Source organism: Chionomys nivalis, chromosome 7 (genome assembly GCF_950005125.1).
Source record: "Chionomys nivalis chromosome 7, mChiNiv1.1, whole genome shotgun sequence".
Lineage (NCBI taxonomy): Eukaryota > Metazoa > Chordata > Mammalia > Rodentia > Cricetidae > Chionomys > Chionomys nivalis.
In genome coordinates this window covers 81488811-81513871 of record NC_080092.1, presented here as the reverse complement: position 1 = coordinate 81513871, position 25061 = coordinate 81488811, and the positions used below count along the sequence as shown (strand labels likewise).

The following is a 25061-nucleotide window of genomic DNA, read 5'->3' as shown; positions in this document are numbered from 1 at the left end:
TGGAACTTGGTTATGTGGAGCCTATGCTCCTCATTAGTAAAACGAGAAGAGTAACTTCTAATCATACCTATTTTCATGAAATAGTTCACAGGAAGGATATACAAGATCATTTTGAACAAGGGAGGGGGTGTGTGTGTCTCCTTAGTGATCTAATTTTGCCTGATTCTGTTAATCCCAATGTGTAAATGAATGGCACTCAGAATACTTCAAGGAAACCCACCAATCAGGTAAACAAGGAGGTGTTTGTGCTTCCAAATCCAAGCCACATCACCTACTGCTCAGACACAGAGACATCCAGCTTCCCTTCTAGTACCCAGCATGCTAGGCAGTCACTGTCCTTGCCCAGGAATTGCTTACCTACACTGGTAACGTACACCAATGATCCCTTTTTGGCAGTGGCTGCAAGCAATATGCCAGCTGAACTGGTTCTCTGGTAAAAACAGTGTGTCCTCTGAAACAGGCATTGAGACTTCAGAGGGGGAGGAATCTAAGGGTGACTTCTGGAGGACAAGCTTCTCTTGCAACCTCTGTTCAAGCTTCTCAACCGTTTCCTTAACCACTTGTTCTCTGAACTGCAATGCAGAGCAGAAGGGGGAGGAGACGGACTCAGTTGAGGCACTGGAAAAAGTGCAACGAGAACAACAAAGCTGAAGTGTCCCCATCTCTGGTGTAACTTAAGAACATGGCTGATGGCTACCGGGGATGACACAAATGTTACAGGTCTCTTCCTTGCATGGCGAAGCTGACTCTTCCTTGGGATGACTGTTTCTGTGCCTTTCTCAAGCAGAGTTCTGTCTCTTCTCACATGCTTAGAACTAGTCTCCCTCTTTTCACAATGCCCCAGGTAAAGGCGACGATTTCCCTGACCACATCTACTCGATGTCTGGAAATTATCAGCTGTCACTCTCAACCACCTACAGCAGAGGCTGCAGCAATCTGAGTTCAGCTTTCTTCCTGGGCCAACAGTGCTGCTAAAAGCCAAGCTGGAGAAAACACTCACCGTCTCCAGGTAGCTTGTGAACCAGTCTGGGGGCTTGTCTTGAGGCTGCTCTGTGTCACAAGGAGGAAGTGGACATGGCTGTGGAAAAATACAATCCAAGACCGTGGAAGTTACTTTTCTTTTTAAAAGTAATTCTTCCAAAATGTGTTATTTTTCAGGTTTCTTTTATCAAATGTCACAAGCATGTAGTTTTTCAAAAGTTATAGTGTGAGGCATTGGAGAGATGGCTCAGAGGTTAAGAGCACTGGGTGCTGAGTTCAATACCAGCAACCACATGGTTGACACACAACCATCTCTTCTGATGTGCAGGCATACACGCGGGAAGAACACTGTATACTAATACATACATAAATCTTTAAAAAAAAGTTACAATATCAAAGTGTTTTCCAGTTTCTTCTCTTTCTCTAGAAGGAAACAAGGGTTATCAGTTTCAAAATTCTGATCTAGATGGTCGATATAATACTCAATCTTTTGTGGATCTGCAGAGACTGTGCAAGCATGTGGAGGCTGGAGGACAACCTTAGGGGTTATTTCTCAGGCACCGTTCACCTTTTCTTTCTTTTTGAGGCAGAGTCACTCAGTGGCCTGGAAACAGCCAACTAGGTTAGGCTGCCCGGCCTGTAAGCCCCAAGGATCCTCCTGTCTCTGCCTCTTAAGTGCTGAGATTCCATGTATGTACCACCCTGGCTCTGTGGAGCAGAGGCACACATGTGGAAATCAGACACAGCACTGGATGTGGTTCTCGGCTTTGAGTGAGAGGGTCTCGTCTCCTTCTGTTGCTCACCACTGTACATGTCAAGTTAGCTGGCCTGTGAGCGTCCATCTTGCCACAGAGCACTGAGATCACAGATATATCATGTTTACAGGCATGACACTACTGTGCCTGACCTTCATATGAATTCGGGGGATCTGAACTAATATACCCATGTTTGCACACCACCTCTTTACCCACTAAACCATCTTTCTAGCCCCCTTCCCCTCTTTAAAACCTGACTCCGGGGATCAAACTCAGGTTCTTGTTCTTTCAAGGCTATCTCCCAGCCTCCTTGCCCAAATCTTTGATGATTACCCAAATGGTATTTAAGAGACAATGAGACATAATGTTGAGTTGGACAGAAAGGCCATCCTCTTCATACCTGTGCTGCAGGCTCCTCTGTGGGCTTTTTATCTGATCCCAGGACTTTCACCACTGAAGAATAATGTGCAAGTGGCTTCTTCCCTGTCCTGGCAGTCGCTTGTTTTTCTACTACAATTTGGGGGAATGCTTCATCTACAACATGGTACCCTTCGTGGACTTGCATCTGTAGTTGGTTTCCTTGCTTAATGTTAGCCATCTGAAAGTATGTTACAAGAGCATGTTACAAAATGAGGCTACAATATGATTCCCCAAGTGGAAAATTAGCATCTGGCATTTTATAGTATATATATATATATAGTAGTATATAGTATATACAGTAGTGATCAAAACATTGTATACTAAGAATGCTATAGAGGCCGGGCGGTGGTGGCGCACACCTTTAACCCCAGCACTCGGGAGGCAGAGGCAGGCGGATCTCTGGGAATTAGAGGCCAGCCTGGTCTACAAGAGCTAGTTCTGGGACAGGCACCAAAGCTACAGAGAAACTCTGTCTCAAAAAAACGAAAAAAAAAAAAAAAAAAAAAAAGAATGCTATAGAAAATTACCTTTAGACTATTTATAAAGTATAAGACAAATACATTTAAAATTTAGTCTTGGCTCCAAAACCACAGAGAAACCCTATCTCGAAAAACCAAAAAAAAAAAAAAATAATAATTTAGTCTTAGCGCCCATTCCTAAGATAATCTCATTATGAATGTACAAATATCATCTCCCCCCCACCCTCAAAAAAAGGCATGTCAGGTTCCAAGCACTTTAGAAAGAGACAGTCAACCTCCACGTTAATTATCTAGAACCTTCCGTCAAGAATATTAACTATAGGGCTGGAGAGATGGCTCAGCGGTTAAGAGCACTGACTGCTCTTCCAAAGGTCCTGAGGTCAATTCCCAGCAACCACATGGTGGCTCACAACCATCTGTAATGAGGTCTGGTGCCCTCTTCTGGCCTGCAGGCACACACACAGACAGAATATTGTATACATAATAAATAAATATTTAAAAAAAAAAGAATATTAACTATAGCTGGGCGTGGTGGTGCACGACGTTAATCCCAGCACTCAGGAGGCAGAGGTAGCAGATCTCTGAGTTCAAGGCCACTCTGACCGATAGAGCCACAGAATTCCAGGACAGCTAGGTTTGTTACACAGAGAAACTATATCCAAAAAAACAACAACAAAAAAAAACCCCAAAAAACTACAAATAGCTTTATTACACTAAAATTTGAAGAAATTTCTAGGTGAGATTGTAAGGTTTTCCCACTAACTAGGTCATCCTTTAATTCTTCTATTTTGACATGGGGTCTGTCCAGCTTAAGGGTCCTCCTGTTTCACTTCCGAGGTACTACAATTACAGGTGTGTACTACCAGGTCTGGCTTTTAACTGGTTGTTCTATAAGGTATTAGCTCTAATCTCAACTTTCTAAAACCCCAAAATCACTTCCAGATTAGCACTAATCACGGAAACCACAAAGCTATGTCCTATAGCTAAGCATACCTCTCACTGACCTCGGACTCTAGGAAGTCAGCTTAAGTAGCTGTATTTTTGTAAGAAGCATTTTCCTAATTGTATATTCTGGAAATTCCTTCAAGAAGTGGTTTGGCTTTCATGAAGGTATATAAGTATTTAAGAAAAATTAGGGACCGAATGGCTAGAATTTTAGCCTACATCTCATAACTGTGCATACCAGAGGCCCTGAGTTAGATTGGCATTGAAAAACACACACACACACACACACACACACACACACACACACACACACACACACAAAACCCAACAACAACAAACCACCAAACCACCTACCAATTTTTTTCCGTGCACAGCAATATTTTGGTTGAAGCAGGGTTTTGCTTTGTTGCCCAGGTTATCCCTAAACTAGGCTCAAACAATCCTCCTACCATCTTTTTGTTTTTGAGACAGTTTTGCCATACAGCCAAGGCTAGCCTCAAACTTCCTGTGTAGTTTAAGTTGTCTTTGAACTCAGTGATCCAGGTACCTTGGCTTCCTGAGTGCTGGGATTACAGAAGAGCACCACCACACCCAGGGCTTCTTTCTAGATGATAAGACGGTGGCACAAGACCAGCGGTCAGGTGATACAAGAACTTCAACTGTATTAGGAGCTGCCTGCCGCTGAGTCATACGCCCTACTTACCAGTCTCCTTAACAAAATGGTGTCATTCCATTTATTCTTAGTACTTTCCACTGGAGTTCAGGTTTCAGTAAATATTTTAAAAATTATTTGAAAATAAAATGAAGTAAACATTACCTTAAGTGCTTCTTCATATTCTTCTAAAGTAATAAAAGAAAGAGAAAAACAAGGGACTTATTTATTTTTATCAGTCCTAAGGATTCCATTGTATCATCAGTTCTACAGTTTTTTGCTTTTTGGGGGGAGGTTTAGAGTGGGGGTAGGGGGTCTAGCTATGTAGCCCAGGCTGACTTCAAACTTACAATCTTTTGTGTGTTGTTACTACAGACAGCTAATCCTACAGTTCTAGTGTACAACATGAAGACTACAGTTAAGCCGGGCGGTGGTGGCACACGCCTTTAATCCCAGCACTCGGGAGGCAGAGGCAGGCGGATCTCTGGGAGTTCGAGGCCAGCCTGGTCTACAAGAGCTACTTCCAGGCCAGGCTCCAAAGCTACAGAGAAACCCTGTTTCGAAAAACCAAAAACAACAACAACAACAAAAAACTACAGTTAATGTACTATATTTAGGAATTTTGCTACAGATTTCAGCTCTGTCACCCTGAAGTGTCAGAGGCAGGATGTGGGGATGATAATTGTGAGATGACACATATTTTAATTTTTTTCATTGAAATAACCTTTTAAAGCCATCTCTGTAAGTATTTCGTATTAATGTTATACATCTTAAAAATATAAAGTTTATTTTAAAAACGTAAACCCAATCCTCAAATTCTTATAATCCCTACTATGGAGTCACTACCTTTTTGTTAGACAAACTCCCTTCTTACTGTGCTTTTCCCTCTGGTTATAACGTTCTTGGCCTCTGCCCCACAGCTATGTCAGAGCATGACAATACAGTGGCAACAGAGCTATTGGTACTCTATGAAGGGGTCAGGAGACCCTTGCCTGAGATGCCAGCTCCTTTCCCCAGCTGCAAGTGGTCTTGAGAAATGCCAGCCTATTTACGGAAGCTAGAGGAAGGCTAAAATGGGATTCCATGAGCAGTGGGATTGCAAACCAGGATCGGGTAGTTGTTTGGGGGTCACCCATGCTCCTATACATAACACTGCTCTGCAAGAAAGTCTAACAACCAAGCTAGACTTTGGTGAGATTGTGCTTTGATCTGTTACTGGTGCCTACGTGGTATGGCTGGACATTTGTCTGTGATGTGGCACTTACCCATGCAAAGAGAGCTATTCCAAAGCATCTTAAGTCCCTCTGTGCTGCACTAGCCACCTCAGTACAAGGTATCCACCCAGCTCCTCTACCTAGGCTTTGTGATGCACAAAATTCAGGGGAGTGCCTGGACTATCTATCATCTTACCTAGTTCAAATATGGTTTTAGGGACTAAGATATGAACTATAACCAACCATATGATAAACATGGGAGCATGGTTTGGTTATGCTTTGAAATTCACATATGTGCCAGGTCAGAACAAATGCAATGTTAGCAGAATGAATTGTTTATGACGAACTAGATGTATATTATTTTCAGAGGATTAGCATCTTAAACACAAAGTTGGATAAGACCTGTCATTATGATCCACACAAGTGTATTATCTTCTATTTTTTAAAAAAAGGTATACAATAAAAATCCCATCTGAGGCTGGGGATGCAGGTGATAGAGTGCTTGCCTAGCAGGCGCCAAGCCCTGAGTCTGACTCCTAGTATTGCATGAAGTGGAGGTGGAGGCATAAGCCGGTTAATCTCAGTATTCAGGAGGTGGAGGCAGCAGAATCCTATGTTCAAGGTCATCCTAAGCTAGTTTGAAGCCAGCCAGGGCTACCTCCCGAGACCCTGCCTCAAAAAGAGAGAAAAAAAAAAAAAAAGGAAAAGAAAAAGAAAACTCTCCTACGAAAATAATGCCCATGGTACAATGTCAATTTACAGCATGCCAAATTCTATTCTAAAATGTATGCTAGAGCAGAAAATGGTTGAAATGGAAACACCCTAACGTGCACACGAATTTTAGTCACTATGTAGCCCACAGCCCTTAAACCTGAAACCTTCCTCCTCCTCTCTTCCTCCTCAGTACTGGACTGCAGACAGATACTACCATGTGAGGCAAACTTCAAGCAAAGCTTACTAGATTTTTCTCAGGAACATACCTTGACTATTGATGGATACCTATGAAGAGAAAAAAGCAACAGTGAATTGTAAGTCTCATCACTTGACATTTACGTACTAGGGCCAGTCTCACATCCAAGTCCCAGGGCAGGTGTTCAGCATTTCCACTCCTTTGTAAGTAACGTGCTCTGTTTTATCTTAGGGACATTGAATGGTACCACAGTGTAGGGCTAGGAGCCTGGGGTCTGAAGCCTCTACTCCCTCATGGTAAATAGAGATGATAATGTCTCCCCCACAGCAATTGCTAGTCTGATACACTAACCACTTAGTGAAACGTCCCTGTTAGCATCATCATCATCCAGTAGGTGACAGACTTGCTATAGTTTAGGGTCTCTCTCTGATATTCTCCATGTTGCCTTCTCCTTTCCCAGCTCCATCTCAGATGCCACTAATCCTCATAAAGTATGAGATTAGCAAATATATTTAAACTACTAAGCAAATGAGATAACATTACTCTGAGCCCTTTTGTCTTTTTTCCCTTCCAGCTCTCTGAGATAGTCTGTTGTTCCAATGTCCACGCTGGCCTTAAACTTCTGGGATCCTCATGCCTTAGTCTCCTCTCCCAAGTACTGGAAATGTAGGTGTGAACCATTAAAACGAAACTTATTCTGAACTTTTTAAACTGTATCAGTCTTGATAAGATCCCTATTCTAACTATTTACAAGGGGGGCACAGTTATTTTACCTCCTCATTTTCCTCATCCAGGTACTTTATCTGAATAGTATTCAGATCAAACGAAACTTTTACCTGCAAAGGAAACAAATGGGTCAGTGTACCTCAGTATATAAAATTAAGTATTTTAACTTCATTCTTTTTTTCTCCCTTTTTTTCTTTTTGGTGTGGGGGTGGTAGTTTGGTGTGGACCTTTCCAAGACCACAGCTCTTACAGCCTGCAGGTATCAGCCTGTGCATTACTACCTTGGGGACAGGCAGAATCTCTTGAACCCAGAGCTCACCAATTTGGCTAGTCTCGTTAGCCAATTTGCTACCAGAATGAGCTATATGGGCTCCCTAAGCTCCAGATTACAAACAGACCATAACACACAGCTGGCATTTATATGGGTGCTGGGGATCTGAATGCTGGTGCTCACACCTGCATGTCAAGGGCTTAACCCACAGAGCCCTCTCCCTGCCCCTTATTTTTATTCTTTTTGTGATGCTGGGGATGCAATGCAGAGGTTTGTGAATACCAAAGTATATCCCCCCCCATCTTATACTTAAAACAAAACAAAAAACCCCCTACAAACTCAAGAAGTAACAGATAAGTGGGTAATATCTGCAAACACAGAAAAGATAACCAGAACTAACAGTAAGATTAATAATCTAGGGGCCCAGCATGGCAGGACACAGGGCACACCTTTAGGTCTCTACTCCCAGGGTCGGGGAGGCTGAGGCAAGCAGATTTCTATGTTTGAAGCCAGACTGGTCTACACAGTGAGTTCCAGAACAGCCAAAGATACACAGAGAGAGCTAACAAAAAATTTAACAAACATTAATTAATACAAGTAAACATACGCAGAAAATTTACAGAAGAGGAAATAGGAATACCTAGTAAATATATAAAAGTATTCAACCTGACAGATTAGGATGGTAAGCATTTCTTTTTCCTTTTTCTTTTTGAAGGAAGGTGAGGACCACTTGCGGTTGTCCTTTGACCTCCACGTAAGTGTACCGCACGTATGTGCCCATGTGCACACAATCATATACCACCCCCCACACACTGTAAGTAAGGGTCACACCCACAGTGTTCAACAACACTAGCAACACCGTGGACTCACACTTAAGAAGACTGTGTTTTGCTCTGTCTCTACTGATTAAAAACTATGGCTACAATATACTGTTGGGCAGGAAAAGCAAGCTTCAGAACAGTGTTTGCTGTGACCCTAGCATGATACCTGCATGAACACAGAACATGGAAATGTGGGGAAGTATTCAGGGCTGTTATCTCTGGTTAGACAAAGGAGATCTGGATAGCAATACAGGGGAGGGCTTTGTGGACAGACATTATCATCTCCTTGCATATTAAGATTCTTTTATTTCTTATAATGGGCATGTATTACAGTATTGTAACTTAAATTTTTAAAATAAAAGAAAAACACAAGCTGCCAACTCACCTAGCTACTAGGCAAAGAAAGGTAACTGATGCTCAGATCATTTTCAAAGATCTCACTGCTTTCCCAATAGTCATCTGCCTAGGATAGTATAGAGAGAAATCTGGGGAAGGCAGGAAACAAACTGTAACATACTGGGAGGTCCCTCTAACATTTCCTTCCTTTTTAAGATACCTACACAGATATGAGGTCAAGACATGCTTGTAACCAAATGGGTTACATTAAACACAGGTGCCCAAATAGTAAAACATTGACTAATGCAAACCAATGAAACCAGAAGAGTCCAAAGGGCAAAGCAAGATGGGAGAAACTATGAGCAAAAACCACCCATGGGCTTTTGCTTTGCTTTTTGCCAACACTGAGATAGCCGACCTCTGACCCAGCAATAAAGCAACTGGCAGGTCTTGCAAAACACAAATCCTGTCCTCGGCAGTGAACAAAGAGCAGCAACGTATCTGCTCTCCAGCCAGGCGACATTCCCCTACAGCCTGGCTGGGTGGAGGACACAACAACTTACCCTCAGACTATTTCTAAATCCTATTTCACTTCAAAATAATTTTACCTGAGTTTGATACCTGGGACCCACACAGTAGAAGGGTAGACTCAACTCCTGAAATTTCCCCTGACTTTTGCTCCCTCTCAAGAAATAGGTAATTTTAAATATGTTTAAAGGAATATAGTTGCTTCTTCCCTTTATCCTGGTACATAGCCCATACAAATACTGAACCCTGCTGGGTGGTGGTAGCACACACCTTTAATCCCAGGAGTCAGGAGGCAGACACAGGCGGATCTCTGTGAGTTTGAAGCCAGCCTGGTCTACAGAACGAGTTCCAGGACAGCTAGGACTGTTATATAGAGAAATCTCGTCTTGGAAAAACAAAGAAATAAAATAAAAAAACACTGAACCCCTGTCAAAAGCAAATTTTCAAAAAGTCCAGATATGGTAGTGTTGACAAACTTAAAAATAAATTGCTAAAATAGGCACACGAAAGAATACCTGTGTTTAAAGCAGTGAAAACCAGAACAAAGTGGTACTCACCATAGCTTCAACATCAGCCCACGTTGTATTTTCTGGATCCGAAACCAGAAAGCTTTGAGTTTCATTTTTAAAAGTCACATTTAGAGTGACCTGTGGCTCCATGTTGTGGGGTGGGGCTGAGAAGATGAATGGACGAAACAAAGAGGAAGGGGTTAAAAACCCAGGGACACATTAGGTTTCATATATATATATATATATATAAGTTAGATTTAGGGGTTCATAGTGAAGAAGAGAAGCAGCGTCCCAACTGCAACACGATTTACCCTCCCTGCTACGTTAGAAGCTTCTGTCTCAGAAATAAGGACACTAATGCTCAAGCTAGGTCACAAAGACTTGCAGTTAAGCTACAGAATTAAACTCACTTAGAACGTCCACGTTATTAATAAAAGCCAAGCTAGGCACAGTGGCACACACCTGTAGTCCCAGTCACTCAGGAAGTTGAAGCAGGATGGGAGCCGGAGTCCAAGAGTTCTAGGTCAGCCTAGGAAACAATGAAACCCTGTCTTTAAAAGAGGTGAGAAGCGGGGAGGGGAGATAAAAGTCTGCTGGAAGAATTTAAATCTTGGCCATATCCGCAAAGACTCCCCTAATGTGTTTGATGTCTCTAAGGTTTTCACTGCACAGTCCAGGGCTTGGTTAGTGTCTGTAGCATGAGCCAACACGATGGAGAACAGAGACAAGATGTTTGTACTCTGGCAGCGGAGGCAGAAGGAAGTTTCAGTTTTAGGCAGTCCAATCAAGAATAGTCCGGGCTACAGAATGAGCACTTGTCTCCAGAAAACAAGCAAGCACACAAACAAAAACACCCAAACAACAACAACAAAACTCCCACAATTACTTGAGGAAAAAGTTATACAAAAGTAAAGAAAGTAAGCCGGGTGGTGGTGGCGCACGCCTTTAATCCCAGCACTTGGAATGAAGAGGCAGGCGGATCTCTGTGAGTTCGAGGTCAATCTGGTCTACAAGAGCTAGTTCCAGGACAGGCTCCAAAGCTACAGGGAAACCCTGTCTCGAAAATCAAAAAAAAAAAAAAAAAAAAGTAAAGAAAGTAACATAATTAGTCCTTAAGGACCTCTGGCTTCCACAGTTAGCAACCAGGAGTTAGTTTTGATACTCAGAATTCCTTCCTTTCCAGTGTAAATGTCTGTGTGGCTGTCAATGACACAGGGACCTGGATGCTGCGAAGCCACTCTACCACTGAACTATAACCATGCTTCAGAACGTCTCTCTTGACAAAATATTCATCTTTTCATCCACAAATAGTTGCAAAATGACAATTTTTAAAAAACCAACCATTATGGCTAAGAAGTTGGAACTTTCTTAATCAAACACCTACTATTAAAATATACTGATTTTAATGAAGGATTCTGCTTACTGATGTACTGTGACTTCAAGAAAAAAACAGTTTTTTTTTTTTGGTTTTTTCGAGACAGGGTTTCTCTGTGGTTTTGGAGCCTTTCCTGGAACTAGCTCTTGTAGACCAGGCTGGTCTCGAACTCACAGAGATCCACCTGCCTCTGCCTCCCAAGTGCTGGGATTAAAGGCGTGCGCCACCACCGCCCGGCTGAAAAAAACAGTTTAAAGAGCCAGGTTCTACTCCACACACAAGAAATGAAGAAGATTAAGTCCTAGATGCTTCCAGTGTCACAGGAAAGGAGCAGCAATAGGTTGGAAAGACTTGTGTCCCAGACACAGCTCCTCCACAGGGAGACGGGGAACTGTGAGAAGACTGCTTATCTCTAAGCTTCACCTGTTTAAAACAAAGACTAGCCTCAACTGTGTTATCAAAGAGATCAAATAAAATCTTGACCTACGGGACTGGGAGTAAGGTGGACCGGTCCACCTATGTGCAAAGCTGGGGGGTCGATTTCCCCGCAGCACAAAGTATGTAGAACTGTTTGAAGTAGAGTTCAAATATGAAAATGATTATCTTAAGAACTGGTTCTTTAGTTCCTCAAGATAGTTCTGTCAAGCTGGGCGGTGGTGGCGCATGCCTTTAATCCCAGCACTTGGACCTCTTTGAGTTCAAGGCCAGCCTGGTCTACAAGAGCTAGTTCCAGGACAGGCTCCAAAGCTACAGAGAAACACTATCTCAAAAAACAAAAACAAAAGATAGCTTTTGTCTTATTCCTTTTTTGGGATGAGGGGAGATGGTCTCACTCTGTAGCCCACACTGGCCTGGGAATTGCTATGTATGTAGGCCTGGTTCCAACTTACAGAGATTTGCCTGCTTCTGCTTCCAGAGTGTGGCACTGTGGCTACAACTGTCATTTTAGGAGCCTTAGGTTCTTACTATTTTAGACACTCAATTATTGAACTTTTCCTCTGATTTGTCTTCATCTATAGTTAAGTTCACTGCCAAAGTAATACTAGTCTCTAGCAGCCATCCTGTTGACTTCCAGCACTCATTCACCTAAAATGCAATTCTTCCTTAGGTTCTTTAAAATTTAGGCAGAATCCCACCAATTCCCCAGGCTGTTGGAGCTTTTTGTTTGTTTGTTTGTCTGAAATGAGGAAAATGAAGTGACTGAGTTTTCCAAAAGTAAAAATTCTGAAATACACGGACCCTTTGCAACTTCTATCTTCCCCGTTCTCCAATCACATGAGATGGAACTAGTTTCCATGCTTTGGAGTTCCTCCAGCTGCTCTCAATGGGAGAAAACAGGAAGTGGGAGGGTCTAGGTTAGGGGGTCAATACACAGGTCTTCACAAAGGCCTACCTGCCTTTGGCTTACGTGGGAAAAGGCTTTCAGCAGGAGCCTTAATCTTGAACTTGTGAAAATACCAAAGGTACAGTTAACCCCATCTATTACCAGTTTGTTAACAGGTCAGGTCGGCTGGGCCTAAGCCAGCAGCTTTCTTAAGTGACACTGTACACGCTTGCCTTATTGCCTCTCATTCACGTGGCAAAAGTCAGCTTTTCCCCGTAGGGATTTTTCCAACCTCTACAAATAATGTTAATAAAGGCGACCTGGGAGTCTGAACTTTATTGTCTCCACTTGAGCTTTAAAATGGGTGATCGTAAAGCTGGGGACTTGACGAAAAGGGAGAACGAAGCCCCTCTTAACACGGAAGGTCCTAGATTAAGATATCTCCAACTGAGTCTCAAAAAGAGGAAAGGTTAGAATGAGGAAGATGCGTATCCTTTCTTCTCACACACTCAATCCTAGTCTTCCAGTAATCGTTTCCTGGAACTCCATGTCCCCAGGACAGTGTCACCACCATCACCGGAGGCCCTCTTTTTGTACGGGGGTGGGGGTGGAGGAGGTCGACACTCTCCCTCAGGCAGTATCCACTCCCCCACTGTCGCTGACAACCCAAGCAGCTCTCTCATCTGCTCACTGAAAGGACTGGCTGCCCCTGAACACGGAAAAAGTCACTCCTCTATTTCAAAGATTCTCCCCCTTGAACTTCCCTGAGCCTCTAAGATCGACGTGACCCCACGACTAGGTAACGGGGGTGGCTTTCTTACCAGCTTTCGGCCCACGGGGGGCGCTTGCCCGTGGCCAGTGCAGGGACCGTTCGCTGCCAGCTCGGCTGCTAACCCTGCGGGGTGAATCTAACATGGCGGACAGAGACCGGGCCTAGTCCCTGTTGCTCTGAGTTTCCGATCAGATGATTGGTTCGTACTATTTGTCCCTCAAAATCACCACTCTACCGATTGGTCAATGCTGCGCTGGCAAGGGCGGGACAGAAGCTATCTGAACCGCACAACAATAACAAACACCCCGGCCGAGGGGCGGAACTAGTGCGCAGGTGTCAGCCGAGTGGATTTCCCTTTCCCAAGTCGATTGGCCGCCCACTGCATTCCCGAAGGTCACTGACCTTGGAGGACTAGGTACACAAGATTCGCGGGGCTGGATGGGAATTGTAGTCTCCCTGGGACTTGCAGCTTCTTTTAGTCTATTCTTTGTGAGCAAGACATGAAAACAGAACTCTGCGATGCATAGCAGCTAGCCCGCATAACCGCGAGAAGGTCTCCGCTGTATGAACTGGCTTGCTGTGGTAACCGTGCCTGCTTCCGGTGTTGGAAGCTTCTCTCCCTTAAGACTACAGTTTCCAAAGGACGCTGTGGTGAAGGCCTTTCGTTCCGCAATGCATGCTGGAATTAGTAGTTCTTTTTACACAATCCTTTATTTGCCTAAACTGGAGACTTCCATGGCAGGAAGACTAAGGGAGGGATGAGGCCTCGTCCTGCAACTGCTTTGGGCACTACCTTGCGCTCATATTCCGGCCTCAGGTCGCTATTCCGACCCTTTGTATAAAATTACTGTGACGTAATAAGCAAGCGTAGATGGGAAGGGGCGGCTGCCTGATAGGAAACTCAAAATTCTTTCTCTTCCGTCTCTTTCTAGTTACGACATACAGGGAAAGACTAGGTGGCCAATCCCGAGCCCGGAAAGAGTGTCTACTTTTTTTTTTTTTCCCTCTCTTCCGCTTACGTGTCTGGATCTTGTGTTCCTAGAGGCTAGCACTAAGCGCCAAGCGGTCGGTTTCCTTGGCGACAGAGAGCGCGGGAAATACAGATAAATTGTAAATGCGGCTGCGCGGCGGTGCCGCGGTTGGACCCACTGGTGTCCGAGCGGCTTCTCCGGGATTTGGGCCTCGGCATTCGGGAGCACGGACGTTTTGCTCGGAGTAAAGGTGAGACAGTCCCGAGGATCGGAGAGGGTAGCTAGCGATACTCATCGGAAGGGCGGGAAACTGCAGGTGCAGACGGGTGTTTACCGAGGAGAATGCCTGGGGTGGAACCAAAGGGTCCAAAGCCTCGTGAAACCGAGAGGACTCCTGGGAGGGGTGCAGTTGGTGCCTTCCCTGGGACAGCTGTGAGGAAGAAGGCAAGGGCTGTGTGAGGGGAGCCCTGCCTGTGATCGTGCCTTGAAGGCAGTGTAAGGATGCTGGCTGAAGGGTAAGTGAGAGGAAAAGAAGGGCAGACGTGTGGCCAGGAAATTCAGCTACAGTTCGCAGGAGGTTCTAGAAGGGAAGTGCATAAAGGAATGCCAGTAGTGGTGAATGCTTTTGGCAGGGGAGACGTGTTTAAAGAGAGTCTTGAGGTTAAGTGCCCTAACAAGGAAACCCCCAGAAGGGGTAGGGTGGAGAAGCACTAGCAGTTTTAGTGTTCGTTTTGGGTGACTTAAAAAAAAAAAAAAAGGTGAGTTTCTTTTCGTTTGTTTTGGTTTTAGTTTTTTGTTGGTTTGGTTAGTTTCTAAGAATCTCATTATATAGGTCTCTCTGGCTTTGAACTCTTTATGTAGAGGAGGCTGGCCTCCTCATCCGCCTTCCCTGCCTCAGGAGAGAAGGGGTTAAAGGCCTCCTCTACCATGCCCACCTAGTTTTGGGAGTGTTGAGTATGGGGTCTTCTGTACTCGGGCTGGCCTTGAACTCCGCGCTTAACTCCTAGTGACTTGGAACGTCCTCTTGGCTTCCCCTCCAGAGTGCTGGAAGTACAGGTTTGCACCAGCATACCTGACTGATTTGGGGGCTCCTGTCTAGCCCAGGAAGGCTGCTGAACTTTCGAGACCAAGCCATTATTCTCCTTCAGCTTCTCCATTTTCTGGGACTGTAGACATGCCACCACTTGTCCCTGCTTTGTTTTGATTTTAAGCAAGAAAAAGCGGGGAGTCTGGAGAAAGTTCACGGCTACCACTTCTATCCAGTAACTTCACTGTAGCTGACCTTTTCCTGGAGAAAGGAAACACCAAAAGAAGACTTTAAGGCTACATGTCAAACAGTAGAGAATTTAGATTGCTAACTGCAAAGAGCAACTGCTACAATTTTTTTTATTTTTTAAAGATTCATTTTTTTATGTTTAAGTATATTTATTACTTACTATATAATTAGATAAAACGTATTTATATTTATTTTTAATTATATGCATATACATGCAGGGATTCTGGCCCGGTTCTTGACTTCCAGACACCTGACATAGGTGCTGAGAATTGAACTCTGGTTCTCTGGAGGAGAGGGGAGCCTTCTCCAGACCCTGAGTTTTTTGTTTTGTTTTGTTTTGTTTTTTAAAAATGAAGATGGCCGGGCAGTGGTGGCGCATGCCTTTAATCCCAGCACTTGGGAGGCAGAGGCAGGCGGATCTCTGTGAGTTCGAGACCAGCCTGGTCTACAAGAGCTAGTTCCAGGACAGGCTCCAAAACCACAGAGGAACCCTGTCTCGAAAAACCAAAAAAAAAAATGAAGATGTTGTTCATCAACTCTATGGTTGGTATAATTCTAAAGCAAAATTAAATTTTTTATTTAGAATTATAAACCAGGTGTGGTAACCCTAGCACTCAGGAGGCTGGCTGAAGCAGGAGGACTGCTACAAGTTGGAGGCTAATCTGAGTTTTGTAGTGTGTTTCAGGCTTATGTGGGTTACAGAGTGAGAACTCTCCCAAAAAGGGGGCGGATGGGGATGACTTACCCCAGTAATTCCAGCAGTAAGGGGGTGGAGGCAGAAGGATCCAGGGTTCAAGACTAGCCTTGAGTGTACCAAGTACAGAGCTGGTGTGGGTTATATGCAATCTTACCTCAAAAAGAAAAGAAAATTGTCGGATAGGCGACAGTGTTGAAGAACCTTTTTTTTTTTTTTTTTTTGGCAGGGGTGGGGAGACAAGGTTTCTCTGTAGACCAGGCTGACCTCAAACTCACGGAGATCCACCTGTCTCTACTTCCTGAATGCTGGGATTAAAGGCCTGTGCCAGCACTGCCTGGCCTAAAAACCTTTAAAGTTGTTTAATTACATGTGTTTTTAAATTTTCATTGAAGTTCACTGGACCTGGAAGAAATGGATTTACCCGCTGTTCAAATTGAAGAAGTACAAAATGTCCTTCATGCTATGCAGAAACTCCTAGAGTGTCCAATCTGGTAAGTCAATGGGAGAATTTATTAATTTGGGGTCCTTTGTATGATTATTTTTCATGCAAACGAGAGTGGCTTTACATAGTAGAGAGAGAAGCAATTTATTAATATCAAAATGACTTTGTATTTTTATAACTGAAGAGTTTTAGAAGTGCAGAAAAATCTTCGCTCTACCCCCCCCCCCCCCCGCCCCCAATCCCTTTTCCCAACTAAAGGCTTGTCTTGATTTGTTCTTCCTTGTTTAGGACAGGGTTCTGGTTGGAATAAGTGACACTTAGGCTTTTCCTCCAGCTATAAGACCAGCTCAATGGAATAACCCTAGTAAATGAAGTTAAAAATCTTCTCTGGCTCAGACTGACCCCGTAAATTTAAATGAAAATGCCACCAGTTAGTTCTCAAAGCTGTTAGCAATACTTGCATGACTAATGCAGAATGAACTTTTCTTTTTCTCCCCCCACCTTTTTTTTTTTTTTTTTTTTTTTAAGATAGGCTACACTATACAGCCCAAATCAGCCTCACACTCACTATCTAGCTAAGGCTGGCCTTGAACTCAAATCCTCACTCTGCCACTCTGCCTCTTGAGTGCTAGGATCATAGACATAAATGACCACACCTGGCTAAAAGAGTAAGTTTGGACCAGTGTTTATCTGGGTACCTATCCCCAATCAGGATATGAAACATTTCTAGTACCCTAGAAAATTCCCTTGTGTGCTTAGGAGTTCCTAGTTTTCAGACCTTCTAGGACCTTTGGAAGTTAGTTTTTAGTGTATAATTTTGTAATTTTCAAAATTTTATGCACTACGGCTCAGAATATAGCTCAGGAGAGTGACTTGCCTAGCACACAGGAAGCCCTGGGTTCAGTTCCCATCACTTCATAAATTAGGCCTGGGGACCGATATCTGTAATCCCATCAAAAGGTGAAGTCAGGCCTGGCGATGGTGGCGCACACCTTTAATCCCAGCACTCGGGAGGCAGAGGCAGGCGGATCTCTGTGAGTTCGAGACCAGCCTGGTCTACAGAGCTAGTTCCAGGACAGGCTCCAAAGCCAGAGAAACCCTGTCTCGAAAAACCACACACCAAAAAAAAAAAAAAAAAAAAAAAAGGTGGAGTCAGGATTAGGAATTGTAGGCGGAGTTTTCTGTCCTGCCAATCATCTCTGTCCCGCCTGTAACAGGTAAATGTTTGCCTGATAGTTTAGGCTTGTTACTAACTAGCCCTTACAACCCAGATTATCACCTTGCTATTAATTTACTTTGTGCCTCATGGCTTTATTACCTCTATCCCATTTTGTGTGTCCGATTCGTTTTGTGTCTCCCTGGCTGCTCTCTGTCTCCTGGCGACTCTACCCTTCTTCCTAGCGTTTTCTCAGTCTGGCCTTCCCGCCTAACCTTCCTGCCAGGTATTGACCATTTAGCCCTTGATTAAACCAATGAGAGCGACACGTCTTTGCAGTGTACAAAAGGATTGCCCCACAGCAAGGAATTCAATCTTTGACTGTGAGGCCAGCCTGAGATACACATGACACTGTTTCCCTCTTATTTATTTATTCATTCATTCACTCATTCATTCATTCCCTTAAAAGCATTACTCAGGACTGAATGTCTACCTTGGAAGTAGAGCAACTTAACCAGCATGCTTTAGGCTCCAAGTTCAGTTTTCAGTACCACGAATAAATGATGCTGAGAAAAGGCATAATCAGTGTTAAAAAGCCTAAGTTAGGGCTGGTGGTTAAGAGTTCATACTGTGCTTTTAGACGCCTCAAGTTGAGTTTCTAGTACCCAGGTTAGGTGAGTGATAACCCCCCATAACTCTTATTCCAGGGACTCTGACACTCTTGTCACCTCCATGGGCATCTTAACTCACTTGTAAAAACCTCCGCACAGAAGCACACAAATAACGCACAGTTCAGGGTAAATCTTGGGCTGGGTGTGGTGGCAGATGCCTCCCAGCATTCTGCTGGAGGCAGATTGGTCATTGGGTACCAGGCTATTCTGGCTCAATTTCTGAGACTCTGGCTGTCCCAGGACTCAGATCCATCTGCCTCTGCCTTCGGAGTGCTGGAATTGAAGGCGAACATTACTGCCACTACCACTGGCTGAAAATTTTGATTTTTTTGAGGCTTGATTTATGAGGCTCAGTGCCTATGAGTGTTTGCTGCTCATTCGGGACACAGGACTTCAGTTCCTGGTGTTCTGATTGGGTAGGTAGTTCACGGTCATTTATAACTTTAGCTCCGGGGGAGTCATTGTCCTCTTCTGGTCTCTGCAGGTGCCACATACACGTGTGGACATACACACAGAGACACATAAAAAGAGAAACATCACATTTTATGAAAACAAAGGAAAATCTTGACTCACATACCACTTTTTCTGTGTATTTGTTTGTTTTTCTCTGTGTAGCCCTGGCTGTTCTGGAACTTACTCTGCAGAATTGCCCTTATGAAACTGCAACCTCCAAACGCTGCGTATTTACCCTTTTCTGCTTTTTCTCTTCCTTTATAAAACCGATATTTGTTTTACTTTAATTTGTGTGTGTGTATTCTGTATATAAATGCCACATGTGTGGGTACCCACAGAAGCCATAAAAGGGTGCCAGACCCCTTGTCACTGGAGTTCCAAGCTTTTGTGAGTCACTGGACATGGATGCTGGGAACCAAATCCAGGTCCTCTAAGGAACAGAAAGTGTTCTTAACCACTGAGTCCTCTCTCTAGCCCTCCCTTTCTTTTTTCTCCTTTTAAGTAGCCCTAACTGGCTGGAACTCACAGAGACCCACCTTCTTCTGCCCTCAGAGTGCTAGCAGTAAAGGCACAAGCCACCTCAACCAGACTTTTTAACCAACCTCTTAGAGACCTGGATTCTGTTTTGTTTTGTTTTGTTTTTGTTTTTCTTTGATGCAGGGTCTTTCTGTGTAGCTCTGGCTATCCTGAAATTCACTGTGTAGACCAAGCTGGCCTTGAAGTCACAGATAACCTCTTGTCTCAGCCTCTTAAATGCTGGGATTAAAGGCATTTACCTCCACACCTTGCTTAAATTAGTTGTTAATAATTTATATATTTATTTTGGTGCTGAGGTTTGAGTTGGGCACTCTTGTATGTTATATATAACATGAACTATATACCCAGCCCAATTTATTTGTTTGTTTGTTTTCCTGGACAGGGTGTCATTATGTAGATCAGACTGACCTTGAACTCACGGTTTGTCTGCCTTTACTGAGATCAAAGGCAAGTGTCACTATGCTAAGCTTTCTTTTTTTTTTTTTGTTTTTTTTTTGTTTTTCGAGACAGGGTTTCTCTGTGGTTTTGGAGCCTGTCCTGGAACTAGCTCTTGTAGACCAGGCTGGTCTCGAACTCACAGAGATCCGCCTGCCTCTGCCTCCCAAGTGCTGGGATTAAAGGCGTGCGCCACCACCGCCCGGCTATGCTAAGCTTTCTGATATTTTTAAAAAATACATTGTTGGGGGCTGGAGAGATGGCTCAGCGTTTAAGAGCATTGCGTGCTCTTCCAAAGGACCCGAGTTCGATTCCCAGAAACCACATGGTGGCTCACAGCCATCTGTAATGAGGTCTGGTGTCCTCTTCTAGCCTGCAGGCATATATGCAAGCAGAATATTGTATCCATAATAAATAAATATTAAAAAAAATACATTGTTATTAGGGCACAACTTTCAGAAATAAAGGATTGGAGAGATGTCTCAGTGGGTAAAGCTTTTGCCATGAAAGCACAAGAGCTGGAGTTTGGATCCCCAGCACCTTCCCAAATGCCAGGCAGGTGTAGCAACATACCTAGTCCTTGGTACACAGGAACAGGATGCTGAGAGTGAGGTGGCTAGACATTGGTGAGCACTAGGTTCAAGTGAAAGACCCTCAGTGTATAAGCTGGAAAGCAGGAAGACAGCCAGCATCATTCTGGAGTCTCCATGTGCATCCACAGATGTCAGCATGCAGAAAAATAAAAAAATTATTGATCAGTTGTATTTTTTTAAGATTTTTTTCTTTCTCTTTTAATGTATACAGTTGCCTTGTCTGCATGTATTCCTGCAGACCAGAAGAGGGCATCAGATAGTGAGCTGCCATGTGGGTTCTGGGAATTGAACTCAGGACCTCTGGAAGAGCAACCTGTGCTTTTAACTGCTGAGCGATCTCTTCAACCCCCAGTTATACCATTTATTTATTTATTTATCTATTTATCTATTTATTTATTTATTTTTATTTACCTTTGATGGGTTGATGGGTGAATTTAAGTAAATTTGCCTGCATGCTTCATGAGGTTATTATTTATATTCGAAGTCAAGTTAATAAGATTAAGGAAGATGTGTTTTCAGAGAGAAGATTTTAAAAGTGCTAGCATCTACCCTCAGCATTGCAGCTAAACAAAAACAAGACTTACATGAGATTTACAGCCAAATCCATGAACTATCAGAGCCACAGAGGCAGAAATATCATTGCAAGAGAAAGATTGGTTTTAAAAAGCCTAAACTTACTGGGGATAATTGCAAACAGTGATCAAAAAGTCTTCAATAATGTGGCATTTGGGTCCATTTATTTTACATTCCCACGGGACTCAGTCATAAAAATGTAATGTTCTTTCTCATTCTGGCAAATTAAACCATCAGTTAAAAATTCAGATACATAAAAACTACAGAGGCAAGAAAGAAAGTTACTGGTACATTTTCCTTTCAGTTACTCAGCATTCTCAGCCTCTTGCTGCGCTCTCTTGTCCTTTGAGGTGGCCCTCAAAGGTTTTGGTCCTCCTACCTTAGCCTCCAAAGCAAGAATTAGAGGTATGCACCTGTCAACTTTAGGCCTCCTTTTTTATTTATTTATTTATTTTTTATTTTTTTAAATATTTATTTATTTATTTGTTAATATACAATATTCTGTCTGTGTGTATGTCTGCAGGCCAGAAGAGGGCACCAGACCTCATTACAGATGGTTGTGAGCCACCATGTGGTTGCCGGGAATTGAACTCAGGACCTTTGGAAGAGCAGGCAGTACTCTTAACCACTGAGCCATCTCTCCATCCCCCTTTTTTATTTTTTTAAACCATGTCTCACTGTATAGTTCTGGCTGTCCTGGAACTCACTGTGTAGACCAGGCTGACCTTGATCTCAGAGGTCCTTCTGCCTCTACCTCTCTGAGTGCTGGGATTAAAAGCATGCACCACCACCACCTAGCAATTTTAATAATTCTTAAACTAGACTGTTCACTATAGTCGTTTTTATTTTTATTTTTTTAAAAGATTTATTATATATATACAGTATTCTGCCTGCAAGCCAGAAGAGGGCATCAGATCTCATTACAGATGGTTTTGAGTCACCATGTGGTTGCTGGGAATTGAACTCAGGACCAGGTGGTGGTGGTGCGTGCCTTTAATCCCAACACTTGGAAGGCAGAGGCAGGTGAATCTCTGTGAGTTCAAGGCCAGCCTGATCTAACAAGAGCTAGTTCCAGGACAGCTAAGACTGTTATACAAAGAAATCCTGTAGGGGAGGAGCAAAACAAACACACACACACACACACACACACAAAGAGAACTCAGGACCTCTGGAAGAGCAGCCATTGCTCTTAACCTCTGAGCCATCTCTCCAGCTCTATAGTCATTTTTAAAGCTTAAAGTCATTTATATGGAATGTTCTCGAGTGGGACTGAGCCTACTGCTTTGTTATTTTTCTTGCAGTTCTTAGGATTGAACTGAGGGCCTTTCCGTGGTGTGCTGCGTTACACCTGCATTCCCAACCCAGATGATTTTCAGTTGCACAAACCCTTCTCCCTTGTATGTTAGTGTGAGTTTAATCCAAGACTTGATGTGTGCTGGGCACACTCTGCTGCTGAGTCACACCCCAGCCCATGCAGTGAGTTCTTAAGGATAACTGATTAATCATGACTAAAAACTGTTACTTTAATCCCAGCTATTGGGAGCAGAGGCAAGGGGATCTCTGAATTTGAGGCCAGCCTGGTCTACATAGCAAATTCCTGGGCTGCCATGTCTCAAAAAACGAAACCAATGCAAAACAACCACCAGAAAAAGTAAAAGAAAAGAAGTTGCTCCTTGGGGTGTAGAGCAGAGCCTCGGTTCCTAGGTCTCTGCACTGATGTTCCTCTGTCCCTGAGTTATTTGGGGGGAGCAACTTTATTTTTATTTTCAGGGTGGGAGTTTGAAGGTGGGGTCTTGTATGTCTCCAAGTCCTGTGCTCATGTGATCTTCTCATCTCAGCCTCCCCAAGTTGCTGGAGCCACAAACACACACTACTACATCCAGCTCGTTTGGCGGTCCCTTGTCACTGGTAGCTCTTTTCACCCTTTTGACTATGCCTGTGTGACACTTTTTTTTTCTTTTTGGTTTTTCAAGACAGGGTTACTCTGTAACAATCCTAGCTGTCCTAGAACTAGCTCATGTAGACCAGACTGGCCTTGAACTCCCAGAGATCCACCTGCTTCTGCCTCCGAGTGCTAGGATTGCCCGGTCTACGTAACAGTTTTTATGTGCTGAAATGTGTACCTGGTAGTTTTTTTTTTCCAAACGTAAACTTCTTTCCCCAGTGATTCATCCTGTTCAAGCTCAAACTACAAATACTCAGTAGACTGAAAATATTGCATGACATGAAAAGTGTTTGAAACATTTGAATTTTATAGTAAACATTTACTCTTATCAGAAGCTAGAAGAGAAACATTTTTTTTCCCATTTTCATTCCTATTCGTCTTCAAGCTCTTCCTACAACAGTCACTACCTTTTTACATATGGGAGTTTTCATCTGTTCAGAGTTGGTGTTTACAGTGTGTTTATATAGCTCGGATTGTAATTACCATACTGAAATATAATTATTTCAGAATTGAGTCAGTGGTGAGAATGAAAGCCATCTGGTATCATGACTCAATCCAATTTCTCTTTTGCTAAGAACTTTGTTTGGTGTCTAGCTTGTCTCAGAAATCATGATCTAGTGACAAATCAGTCTCTTTTGTTGGAACTGTGTTCTCGCAGTAGCTCAGATGACTGCCAAGGTGAAAACTGAGGACCCGGGAGAAGGCGTGACGTGACCTGAGGTTATTCTGCCCATACAGACAGAGCTGGTAGGAGAAGCTAGCCTTCAGACTTATCCAGGAGCCCCGTGACCACAGGAATTACACGACTAAGCCCTTTACAGCAGGCTCTTCCATCCCAGCCTTTCCTGTGACCCTTTTCTACACCTGACGTGAGGATTGTATCTCCCTCTTCTTTAACGTCTTACATTGGCCTTACCACCAGAACTCAGTGTATACAGCTCATGCAGAGTGAAGCTAAGGACAAAATAGGCACGTTTGCTGCCATCTGGGCTCCCAGCTACCTCCCTCCTCTTCTCTAGGCTTCCATCATTCCAGTTCAGCACAGCAGCCTTACACAAGCACCAAGCATGGTCCTGCTCAGTTTAGCTTCTCTGCTCCTTTCCAATTATTGCCTGGTTTCTTTCCTTACATGACTCAGCTGTCCTCCACTGCCACTTCCTCATTCATGCATTTTATTGCCTCTCTATATATACCCACCAATGTGCACTTCACCACTCTGTCCTTTTGCCCTGCGTGGTTTTTCTGTTTAACACATTTCTCCTTCAGGATGATAGTACATGCAGTTCATTTTCCTATTTTATTTGTGCAAAAGCTTGAACTTTTTCATACTCAGTTAAAAAGGCAATTCCAAGCCAGGCAGTGGTGTGGCACCTGTCTTTAATCGTAGCATTTGGGGGACAGGGGCAGGTAGATCTCTGTGAGTTTGAGGCCAGGCTGGTCTACAGAGTGTGTTTCAGGACAGCCAGAACTGTTTCGAGAAAGCTCGTTTCAAAAAATAAAAAACAAAAGATGATCCTATGCTGAAAGCAAGCTGTAAGGTGAGCCAGTAAGCTAGCTCAGCAGGGGAAAGCTCTTTCTGCCATGCCCACCAACCTGAGTCTGATCCTCAGGACCCGCTCATTGTTCTCTGACCTCCACGGGTGCACCATGGCAAGTGCATTCTCTCTCACATTGCCCACTGTACACACGGAGTAAATAAACACATTTTAGTTTCTTTGTTTTCCAAGACAGGGTTTCTCTGTGTAACAGCACTGGCTGTGCTGGAGCTCACTGTGTAGACCAGGCTGGCCTCGAACTCACAGAGATCCGCCTGCCTCTGCCTCCATAGTGCTGGTATTAAAGGCGTGCACCACTGCTGCATGATAAATACATTTTAAGGTGCTGTGAGGCAACCAAAAAAAAAAATGTACAGTAGGCTTGACGTATCCATAGGTAGGGTACATTCCAGGATCCCTAGTGAGTGTCTAAAAGTTCAACTAGTACTGAACCCTGCTTACACTATGGAATAAAAAAATCTCTACATGCATACATGCCTTCAATGAACTTTTACCTTTTCATTTACAGGGAACATTTTATAGCCTTGTTGTGGTATATCTAAATTACCAGCCTAGTATGGTGTCATATGCCTTAGAATCCCAGGACTTGAGAACTGAGTCAAATGGGATCATGAATTCAAAGCTAGCCTAAGTTACATAGTGAGGCAGTGATTAGGAGGGAGAAGAGAAAACCGACATCGTCACTGGTAGCCTTTGGGACCATATTAAGTAAAATTAAGGTTACTTGGTCACAAACAC

The 25061-nt window shown here is 43.5% G+C and overlaps 2 protein-coding genes across 5 annotated transcripts in view; one reads left to right on the top strand and one right to left on the bottom strand.

Moving 5' to 3' along the window:
• Nucleotides 1-13183, bottom strand: part of Nbr1 (NBR1 autophagy cargo receptor) — a 29296-nt gene extending 16113 nt beyond the window's left edge. For all 4 annotated transcript variants that reach the window (XM_057774961.1, XM_057774962.1, XM_057774963.1 and 1 more), the window contains exons 1-9: nt 13068-13183; nt 10010-10076; nt 9596-9711; nt 7130-7192; nt 6427-6445; nt 4398-4420; nt 2137-2334; nt 1001-1078; nt 358-572 (exon numbers count right to left, since the gene is read on the bottom strand). In XM_057774961.1, coding sequence (XP_057630944.1) covers nt 358-572; nt 1001-1078; nt 2137-2334; nt 4398-4420; nt 6427-6445; nt 7130-7192; nt 9596-9697 — 698 coding nt within the window. In that variant the 5' untranslated portion in view covers nt 9698-9711; nt 10010-10076; nt 13068-13183. The remainder of the gene's footprint in view (nt 1-357; nt 573-1000; nt 1079-2136; nt 2335-4397; nt 4421-6426; nt 6446-7129; nt 7193-9595; nt 9712-10009; nt 10077-13067) is intronic.
• A 925-nt stretch (nt 13184-14108) lies between these two features.
• Brca1 (BRCA1 DNA repair associated) overlaps nt 14109-25061 on the top strand; it is a 71698-nt gene continuing 60745 nt past the window's right edge. Inside the window, exons 1-2 of the mRNA XM_057775846.1 lie at nt 14109-14239; nt 16355-16453. Of these exons, the coding sequence (XP_057631829.1) occupies nt 16374-16453 (80 nt within the window). The 5' untranslated portion in view covers nt 14109-14239; nt 16355-16373. The remainder of the gene's footprint in view (nt 14240-16354; nt 16454-25061) is intronic.